At 36.0% G+C, this 11172-nt stretch overlaps 1 protein-coding gene across 3 annotated transcripts in view; it reads left to right on the forward strand.

Annotated features, from left to right (window-relative positions):
- The window catches only part of LOC149772061 (C-type mannose receptor 2-like), a 32245-nt gene extending 21359 nt beyond the window's left edge, over nt 1–10886 (forward strand). For all 3 annotated transcript variants that reach the window (XM_089947917.1, XM_089947916.1, XM_089947918.1), the window contains 2 exons: nt 9470–9575; nt 10288–10886. In XM_089947917.1, coding sequence (XP_089804043.1) covers nt 9470–9575; nt 10288–10468 — 287 coding nt within the window. In that variant the 3' untranslated portion in view covers nt 10469–10886. The remainder of the gene's footprint in view (nt 1–9469; nt 9576–10287) is intronic.
- The last annotated feature ends 286 nt before the right edge of the window (nt 10887–11172 follow it).

Here is an 11172-nt window from a genome sequence, read left to right on the forward strand (position 1 = left end):
AAGGATAGCAGTGTTCACAAGTCTGGACAAGTTCCACACATTCTCTTCAAGGCTAGCACAAAGCAGTGGTGCTATCTGTATTAAGATACACCTTCTTCTAAATTATATAATGTAAAAATATCTAGAGGCAAACCAGTTGAGTTTTGCTTACTTTTGGGTGTATGGTAAAATGCAACAGGCGTATTAACGAATACTGTGGAGCTCATGCGCAGAGCCCTGAACGGGAGGTGGGTCTTATTCTTGCACAGGGTACGGGATTGTCATTTAAGCCAGCTACGCGCTTTAATATGTATATGGGTTAGGGATTTATGGGTTAGATTTAATAGGAGGACAATAACTTAAGAGAATTCATTTTCTAAGGTGCACCCACTTCGATCAGTTCCAGACTCGCGGAACGTGGAATGAAGCGATGAGACAACAGCGGTGACTCTGCAGGAACTAACGGCAGGATTATGTTACAGAAGCTTAATATTTAACAACGCTTCTTGTTGAGATTCAGCAGCTCGAGTGCGAGAGACAAATAAGAATAATGTGTAGGCGCTCTCTCTAGAGGGACCAGGAAAGGGACACAAAATACATAATAAAAAGAGCAAATATACGTCGAAAGCAGACACGTATTGCTTTAATGGGTTAAGCAATAATCCGAACCGTGTGAGCCAAATTCAGACATCTGTCAATCTCAATCACATATACTAATTATCAAAGATTAATATGAGCGTTGTGCCAATCCAGTGCAAAATTTTAATCAAAAACGTAGGTTGAAATTTTGCAACAAGTAACAAAAAGCAACAAAAAGTTCGTTAAGAAAACAAAACTACCAATTTCTTGCCTGCTACATTGTTACTATTTAAAATGGACTTATTGACAGGACCATAGTAACATCAATTTCTCGTGTGTCTTAAATTATTGCCCAAACATTTGTTTATGTACCTTCATGCACAAAATGATGTGAAAGCATCAGCTAGCACAAAGACATCCGTGCTAGACATTTTTTCTTTTTGTAAAAGATGGGTTCCTGCAAGACAATAAGCCAGTGACATGGAGTAAAACAACCCTTCTAAATCGGCCTAGAATGGTTTTTAGGTGGGACGGAAAAGGTTAGGATGAGAGGGCCTTTCCAGGACTAACAACTCCTGCTTTTTCCTTCTCTGAATGCGCTGCCCACATGCTATACAACTGGCTTGCTTGCCGAAAATACCGAGCTGCCGTCCCCAAAACATGACCCGCAATCGGCTAATGCCAGCTGAACTCCAACTGACTGAGTGCCTCTGAGCGGACTGACCGCAGCTCCCACCACTAACCGGCTTTGGAATAAATCCAGTTTATAACTACAGCTCACTATATTAACATCACAAAACGGATTTTAAATGCATCAAACCTATAGCTTCCTTCTGAATAACCTTAACGAACCCCACTGAGTTATATAGCTAAAAGTCCATCCTTCCCCCACTCTAATTCTACCCACTGTTATGTGCTTCCTAAAGACTGTCATATCACTGACTGATGACTGATATTCTAAATAGCACTCATCTTTATGAACTTGCCCAGAACTCCTTTTTGTAGTAGTGGAATGGTGGGTACACACACACACAAAAATGTTAACTACAGCTGCTCCAGGAGAAACGGCATGTGATGTGGAACACCTAGTATATTGTTCAGAAAGCCGCTCACCCACTACTACGATGTGCAATATCCACAAGGACTACACAATCCATGACCAAGGCAAATATGGCGCATTAATGATGAGTGTCAGTGCTTGGTCAAAACAAAGAGGTCAGGTACAAAATATCGGTACACCGAAGGGTTATCAGTTTATATCCAATTTCTTTTTATTCTGCACATAATATTTATTCTGTAATCCGTTTCCTCTTTTTTATCTTTGTTCCATACAATGCTCCCTGATTTTTCTTGTAATGTTTCCTGCTGCTGTTCAAATCATTGCAAATATTTGGAGCTTTTGCAATGGTATGATATATTTTAGTCTGTTTTTATGTTTGATTTATGTAGCACCCATATTTTTCATTTTTGGCCATTGAACACAACCATTATTATCTGGACATATCAATTATGTGCTTTAGTTCTTTCGTTTTCATTTGAGATTTCGACTTTGTACTTTCTGGTAAGGGCTGCATATAGCTCGAACATATATTATATGAACTTAATACTAGTTATTAATGGTTGGAAATTTTTTTAAAGGTGGGCAATATTTGACAGCTTTCCCTATCAGATACATATTGTCGATCTGATTCGGCAAGTTTCTGGTACTTCTTTTTCAGTAGTCTAACAATGCAGGCGATGTATTTCAGAAATAGTTTTGTGTGCAGTGTCTCCTTTGTTTTCTTTTCGTATTCAGATATATTTTATGTTTTGAAAAGAAATTATTTAACTTTTGCTTCCGTTGACTTCATTTCCCCCAATCCACGTTTCGATGATCTTTTCGTGTTGTCGGTGGTTTTCCATTTCCGCGAACACTATGTAGACCTCGGGTACGGTAATCGTTTTATTCTTAGTGACCATGGCGTATAGTTTTGTCATTATATTCAAACTGCTTTGAGCCGCTGCTAGACGTTCTGCATGTATACATTATTAAGATGCAGCGGTAATGATAGTGTTTCACCAGTGCCGCCAGTTACATTTGTTAACATTGGTATGGCGATATGATTCGCAGTTCACCCAGACAAACGATGGCTGCCGTATGATTTCGCAAATAATAATCAAATACGCAAACGTGCGTTTGTATTACATAAGCAACGCGGTTCTCGTAGTGATTTCATCTCGCAGTTCTTGCTCCTCTTCGATTACCTTCTCATGTCGGTAACGACGACGATTAATCGTATTTGTTCAACTAATGATGTGATCTCAAGGTATAGTTGCACAAAAAGGCTGCCAGTGATGATTCGCAAGACTTACTTGCGTACTTTCGTTAATTACTGTTCGTTTACTGGCACAACTGAAATAACTTTAATATGTCTGAAGAATGTACGACCATGTATATTTTTCTCTTCTCCATCGAAACACTTTTACCCGAAAAAGTGCTTATTTTGGGAATACTAGTTGAACATTTGCTCTACTTGTTTGAGTCGATGTTGCTGCAACATAATTAACGAGGAACGCGACAATATAGGACACGTCGTTAATAAAAAACAAACAAACATGAGATTAATTAACATAAGCTGAGCTTTTGCACGTGCTGATGTAATAATACCAGGATGTATTCTAGTTAGTATTGTTAAATCATGGTGGTCTAAATTTGTTGATATACATTCGGCTGTTAGCAAGATTATATTTGAGCTCATTAGGCTCTGGTAACACGACTCTGACATATATTCTTCTACAAATGGAACAAAATTGCTATCGATGTAAGCAGCTGGTCCAACATGATGTCTGTAAATTCCTTATTATTGACAGCTAGGTTTGAATCTATGATTTATGTGTAATAATTGATCTGAAACAAACAAAAATGATACAAGAACCCACTGGATGATTGCTGAATCTTTTAAACTGAATTTTGTCTCTAGTTGACAAAGATGCTGATATCGTATATAAGTAAGACTTTGGTGCTACGGTGTCGAGTTGTTTAAGCATTTAAAATTTTGCACTAGAGTGACTTATAACTGTTTCAATACTCCATACAGTAGAATAACAGAGATTAATAACTAAATGTAGACCTGAATAGCACTCCGCAAATATCTGATGTTTATTTACTGTCAGCGATATTTTCTAGACCATTTTATAATTTAAAGTAGTGTTATTTCTTCTCCTTTGCTGATCAGTATTTTAATGTTTTGTATATAAAAGTACCTCACATGATGCCATGGGTACATCAGGGAACTTGTCTTACCTCACATCTTCGTCGTCATCGCTGAGCGCTTAAACCGTTTGAATTCAGATTCCGTTTATAAGAAGTACTCGCTCGTTGACTACTACGATGACATTGATTTCTGTCCAGTTCTTCGCAATAGTCCTCTCGGCTTCACCATAACATATTGAGTGTGAACATTAGATACTTTAAGCTTCCTAGTTTGATATTGGAAAGTCACAAGCTCGCCAATGTGGAAGTGAACAAAATCCAACTAGTAAACCCAGCCCTATCCGTTATTTTTACAAACGCCTTGCCAGGCTAAGAAACCGCCGTAAATATTAATATACAGGTTATTACTGTCAAGTAGTTTCTGAGTAATTGTTGCTTAGAAAGTACTTGACAGTCAAATGATCAAACTAGGCGCATGGTCCTGGCGTACGCTCGAGTGCACGCAACCCATTAACCACATGATGTTCATATATAGACCAGGCCAACTCAGGTTATAACGGCAATGTAAAAAAAAGTGATTGACGTCGGCTTCTCCGGTTAGATAATTATTATTTTCTGCTAAGGTCAACATTATCTTGCGAAGGGACGTTATTATTTGAAAACGCTAGTGGTTTAATTACTCTGACGTTTCTGTAGGCACACGAATAACTCTCATTGGATCATCCAACAAAAGTGTCTAACTGGGGAGACGCAAGTCATTGCTCCTGTAATTAGATACCAGCCGGGTTATTTACGTATCTACGACCGACTGACTAGCACGACATGGCATTATTGAGAATTTTCTTACCCCATCAGTCATTATTGATGATAATGGAAGTGTAACCCCATTTTCTTGTGCTTCATTAAATAATCGACGTAGTTGATCTCGAATCGATTAATAAGCTTTCAATCACTACGAAAATTGTTAGATTCGGTGCGACTGTAAATAATCCTTGGACAACATATTCAAGTATAACCTTAATGGCAAAATAGTACCCAGACTACCAGGTCCTGTATACATAATTTTGTTATACAACCGATAAATGCGGTGAATGCAGTAGAAAATGTAAAAGTTCTGGTTTCATTGATGGGATGATAATCATCGAGGTATTACACTTAATTATATTTGCAACAACACGTTGAATAGTAGAATATTTTTAAAAGGGAACCTACTCAGAACTAATTAACTTTATTGTATGACCCATAGATTTATTCACGAACTTTATCAACGGAGGTGCAAAACGTCTCCTAGCCCATCGTGTCCCTGGTGAAAAACGCCAATTAATTGTATGCCTACTCCACGAGTATTTCCAGGCGATCACCGGGTTGCTTCAAAGAAAACCAGGCTCTGATGCCGTCCTCATGTTTGTGCCTTTTTAACAAGGAAGACTCAACTGAGTGTTTCCGTTATAAGATGTCTGTTAATATTATGGATTTATTAAGACGGCATTCTCTATGTATTTGTTTTTAAATTATTATTGGAAGTATATTTGCAAATTGCGCACCTGAACTGCATAGTTGTGTTTAGTTGTTACCTTTAATTTTAGCTTATTACTTTATGTGCACAGTCTCATTTATATTCTCACAAAAATGCCACAACCACTCTGTGGACGCTGACTGAGATTCACGTTCCATCTGATAATCATATGGCTGATGTATAGCTTGTCGGGATACTACAGGTATGGTTCATAAGTTACTTCACCGCTACTGTCGTAGTTTTTAATGTTTAAGTTCTTGGGATTGACTCGACAAAACCCACAAACACGGAATTTCCCATTCGTATAGATTGTTATGGTCAATATAGATGATGAAACTGTTTGGAACAGCTGGGTCATACCAAGCTATGTTATAGTTGTTAGATCACGCCTGATATGATTCGAAATAGACACCATTTCAAAGAATACCTTGTCTTTTAACAGATATCTAGATCAGAAAAAGACTTCAAAAGCATACGCACATCTTTTTGTTTTCAAATAGCGATATGACTGTCATCCAAGCGCATACAAGACCTAATGTGTTCATAGTTGGTGGAGAAAATACCTTCGCGAGACAACGATCAATGGAAAGACTTGTCGTTGGAAACTGAGTTTCAGCAAACGTTTTCCATCCTCTACTTTACTACTAGGGATACAATCTATTTGATTTATCGAGCCAAGGTTAATGTAAAGCAATCAGTTCGTTATAACTGAATACCTTGGCCAGCCTAAAGTTTAGAAACTGTAACGACTACATTAACTGTAGCTGAACAAGCTTTAAAGTCATGTGTAATTCGAAGCTTTTGCTGACTGCATTAATAAGTGGCCATCGAAACATAAATGTTATTTCTTGGGTAAATTCGCAACAGTATATAGTATATGCTAAATGCGGCCTTCTATACATGCCAATGATTAGGCACTTCTCGTGATCATGCAATGAGAAGGAATGGAAAACGTGTAAATGTTCTCGTTAGTCACAATCGTGTCTGCTTGGGAGGAGTATTGTCACCTGAGAGTATTTCGACGTAAGTAATTTAAGAATACCTTAACTGAGTCCTTGCTATGATACAACAATGTTTAGTGACTTGTACTGTCGTATGTGAGTACTTTATACCAAAACCGTATGGGACTTGTTCCTCGACACGGATTGTGTTTGACCATATCAGTCCGAAGATCCACTGAAACGTTCAAGCATTTGAAGTTCTCTTAGATGATGTTCGCTACTTTGGTTTGGTTCTGCACCACTTAATATTTCAGAATATTTTTATCAGTTTCCGACATGGCATTACTATATGGCTTGTCACTGATTCCACTAAGAGAAAGTCACCTTGCAGGATAATAATGTACATGTGCTCCCATTCAAAAACATCCATTAAGGTGACTATATGTAACCCTATTCACGAATCCGATTTAACGGGGGAATATATGCTTAACTTCAGCAAACTTGCATACTGTTTTGATTGTGAAAAGATAACGCTGTATTTGTATACTATAAAAGAAACATCTCCGCCGGATTTGTCGATGAAACCGTGTATCTTTGAGACTAAGGGTAAACCACAAAATGTAAATAAAGATTTTATGATCAGTCTAGTATGTTCAGTCTTTATCCAATACAACCCCACATTAGACCATGACATTCAAAAACTACTAAGGCCGGTCGTTATCCAAGCCAAGTACATAACAAACATTTAAGCATGCATCGCCCTTGTAATTGACATCAATCTTATATTGTACAACCATCTCAGGTATTCACTTCTCTTCAGTTATTAAGAAGAGTACAGGCAATATTCTGAGCAGCAGTATAAGCTGTTACCATATGTGCAATGCTGACAGTTTGAAAGTAAATGAAGAATATCATACTTGAAATGAAAAGTCAGTGTTAAGAAATCGTGCACACTGCTCTTATCATAAGCTAGTATAAACACACTACCTTTTTTTGAGTATATACTCCATGACTAATCATGTAGATATCCATATATAGACCCGTGTAATGGCAAGCATGCATAGTTTGAGAAGAAAATGTTTAGGTTTCTCAAATATTTGATCTCATTTTCGTCAGAAAATAATTCAAATATTATGTCAGGCTCTTGTACGAGACAATGTATACTCAGTGCTAAATTTGCTTTGAGATATTGGCACGTCCAGTTTCTGCATTTCGAGATTAAATCTGTTTTTCTTTGAAAATCAGCACACGAAGAAGATATGTCACAAAATTCTAGAAGAGACAGTTGCTAGACTAAGTCAAATAAGACAAATAATTAAAAAGTAACTACACATAGCACTGCACAGGTATATAATCTACACCATATTCAAAGAGTTTGTCACTGATACGACTATTTTTGTCTCCATAACATATGACCCTGCAACTCATGTATGTACGTGTGCAGTAGTAGTAGTAAATAACGTTTCTCGTTGATTACTTGTCTAGGTCATATTCTATTGCCACACTTGACTACAGCCCTTTGCAAGAGAATGTCCGCACCGTATCAAGACAAAACCATGAGTGGTGGAATGATGTGACAAAGAGCAGGAAGAAAATATAAATTTCATTTTCACTAATACCTGTACTGAGTCTTTGTCAAGAAAGACGACAAAACAGATGCAAACAATAAAAATAAAATAAAACGTTGAATTTGTAAATTTCGCATCAGTGTAGATCGAATGGAAGTATTATCTAGAAGAAGTCGATAAATTGCCTTTCGATTTCAACTCCAGTGATAAACTGGCAGCATATTTGGTTTTGACCTTCAAACGTAGGAGCTAATAAGTTTTTAATTGTAATTGTGTATCATATCCCGGATAACTCATTGTCACTTTTAAAACAAAGATATTTAGAAACACATACGATATGTAATTGTTGGAGATATAGACGCTCAAGCATTAATGATTCAAGCTTACCACGAGGATGGCTTTTAGTATGTTTGTTCTTTATTGGGACAAAAAAGGTGGATACATTGAATAGTGCTGGTGAGAGTTTACCTTCTTGAAAAACACTATTTTGGTTTTATTACAGTCTTTGTTCTTATTGGTTTTAAATGGATGGAATGTGTATCAGCTAGCAAGAAACAGGCGTAACACATTGCTTGTTGAAAGAAAACCTATAAAAACATTTCAAATGGGGTACATGTTTAATGTTTTTTTTTTTTAAAAGGCTACATTGTAGTAGTCATTAACATAAATATTTGATTTCATTAAAATGAGTATCAAAAGCTGGAATAATTTAATATATTATATAATCTCTCGCACTTCTCAGTTCCTTTTTCTGTTAGATATATAAATTGTGTGTACTTAACATTTGTCCATGATTGTATAATGTAAGTACGATTTGCAAAACGCATATTACATGTTTAGACTCTCATAAACGGTAACAAGGAAAATTAAAGACAACAAGCTTCTGATTTGGTTCACATAATATTTGACAAGTATGACAATATCTACACCGTTTACAAACATAATTGTTTGATTTTTAGCCAATAGAAGTGAGTCATAATTTGTGATAATTCTTATAAATCGCTAAATTACGAGCCAAACGAGTTTCTTGGGCCAGACTAAGTATGTGTTGTATGCAAGATGGTGGAACTACAATCTGATTGTTCGCTCGTCACCAGCAGGTACCTCAGGAGGTCTTCATTTTCTCATAAGAATTCCATTTTTAATTAAAACCAGAGAACGATCTGTAGGTTTGAAATTGGGATCGAAACTTGAAATATTTTTGGTTGTATATAATTCAAAATAATGTAGGTTCCTTTCGAGTTTCTAAATTATATCCTAGAAAGAAAAAAAATATTTGCTGAATTTTGCCGGAAGTCGTGGTCTTTTTTTCAGTTACTATGTTAAACCATACCTTCGTTAGATAGGGGATGAATTTTTTGTTTTTTATTTTTTATTTTACTCAGGTTTAAGTTATATCGAATTTTCCTAAGAAAGCTGCAATGCAATATATTTAAAATTTTGATTTGTTGCTTTTCGTATATTATTTTCCGTTTTAACTCCACACACACCGTATTAATTAATGTCTTAGTTCTACATTTTGTTGGGAAATTTTAATAAGTTGAGGGGCTTGCTATTGCAATTATTTTTAATAGTATTGTTATTATTATCATTATTATTATTATTATTAGTAGTAGTAGTAGTAGTAGTAGTAGTAGTAGTATATTATCATTATTATTATTAACAATACCCCAATCGGCATTATTTCTTATAGTTCCAGGTAGATCACAACCACATGCCTTGGTTATAGGTGTTGCTGTGGGGTCTGGGTTGATACTTCTTGTAGGCGTGCTTTTACTCTGCTGCTTGTTGCAGAAAAGGTAATGTTTTTTTATATATCTTTGTTAAGTTACTTCTATTAACTACCTCTTGAGATAAGAAGCCAGTCCAAAAAAATACGTTGTTCTTAAGTGTGACTGGTTTGTATTACACCGCTATCTGAGTCTATGAGATTGAGTTCTGATGTTAGAGTTTGAAACTGAAACGTGACTATTACATATCAAAATATAATATATAAGGTTACCCTATAAATAAATGGCAAATTATAAATTCTTCATCTGATCAATATATACTTACGATATGTTGTAGATACATTAGTTTGGTTTTTTGTTATCTATTAAAATGAAATTTGATTGTGCGTCCATTACGTCAAATATTTCGATGTTAAGGAAAATGCTTATGTTAACGAATGTTGCAAATATTCTCTGTAATTATAAATAAATGGGTCACCTGTTACATACAAACAGTCACTGTAGTTTTATTATACAGTGACTTACAGTGACAACAACATAGCACCTACGAACAGGTTAGGTCAACCAACGATATTTCATCTATTCACCATCTGCATTATTATTTATGTATCATACTCTCTCTCTCTCTCTCTCTCTCTCTCTCTCTCTCTCTCTATATATATATATATATATGTGTGTGTGTGTGTGTGTGTGTGTGTGTGTGTTTGTGTGTGTGTTTGTGTGTGTGTTTATCAGTGTATTTGACGCTTGAAATATAACCTGTTACCACTTAAAATTTTAGAAAGAAGTACCAGAAGAAGAAGAGGGTCGAGGTCTATCAAGACTTACAGGAAATGGAATTAAACAACGTAGAGCACGTATACAATCAACAAGCTGATATGTCTTACATATATAGTACAATTGATGACAACGCCTTGAGACCCGACGACTTGACACATAGGAAAGAAATATGTTCTAATTAGGGCTGCAAATATTTCTTAACCGGACGAGTATTGCTCTCTTAACAAAGTTGTCCCTGATGGAATTAACTCTGATTCCAAGACAGCCGACATCCACTTGCAGGATCAAGAGAGACTAAAGACAGCAACGGATGCCAATCTCATATAATATCAAGACCACATTTTACATGACAACTTGGTTTGATTAAACTTTCTATGCTGTCTCTTCGATAAAAAATACCTCTGTATATAGATTTAGGAATAAGACGTTTTTCATTATGAATATTTTTCCGATCTTTCGAATCACAGATGGAATTTTCTGTATTTTGTTTGGCGAATGAGGTAATAACTTGGGAATCTTCATCATTTCCACCAAAACACTCACTCCTTCAGTTAGTTTACAATGCTACTAATATATGATTAAATGGTTATGTATATTTAATTTAACTGTTTATTTTTTATTTCATTACATCTTATTGTAGTATAACAGTGTTGGCTTCACTTGACCTTGTCCAAAATCTAGTTCATTTCTACTTGTTCTGATTGACTTTGTAAAGGGCTCTCGTCGTAGACTACCCTAGGTTGGGGTGGGGTGCTCCCAGTATTATCTTTAATTATTACCGAAGACCCATCCTGGCTAGTTTTTGTTTGAAATTGAAGTAGCGATAGACATGCAAAGCTCCGACACCCCAGTCAGCGATGCCGACAGTTAAATTACTGAATACACA

The sequence above is a fragment of the Sinohyriopsis cumingii genome, unplaced genomic scaffold, assembly GCF_028554795.1.
Source record: "Sinohyriopsis cumingii isolate HCF-2022 unplaced genomic scaffold, ASM2855479v2 utg001518l, whole genome shotgun sequence".
Classification (NCBI taxonomy): domain Eukaryota; kingdom Metazoa; phylum Mollusca; class Bivalvia; order Unionida; family Unionidae; genus Sinohyriopsis; species Sinohyriopsis cumingii.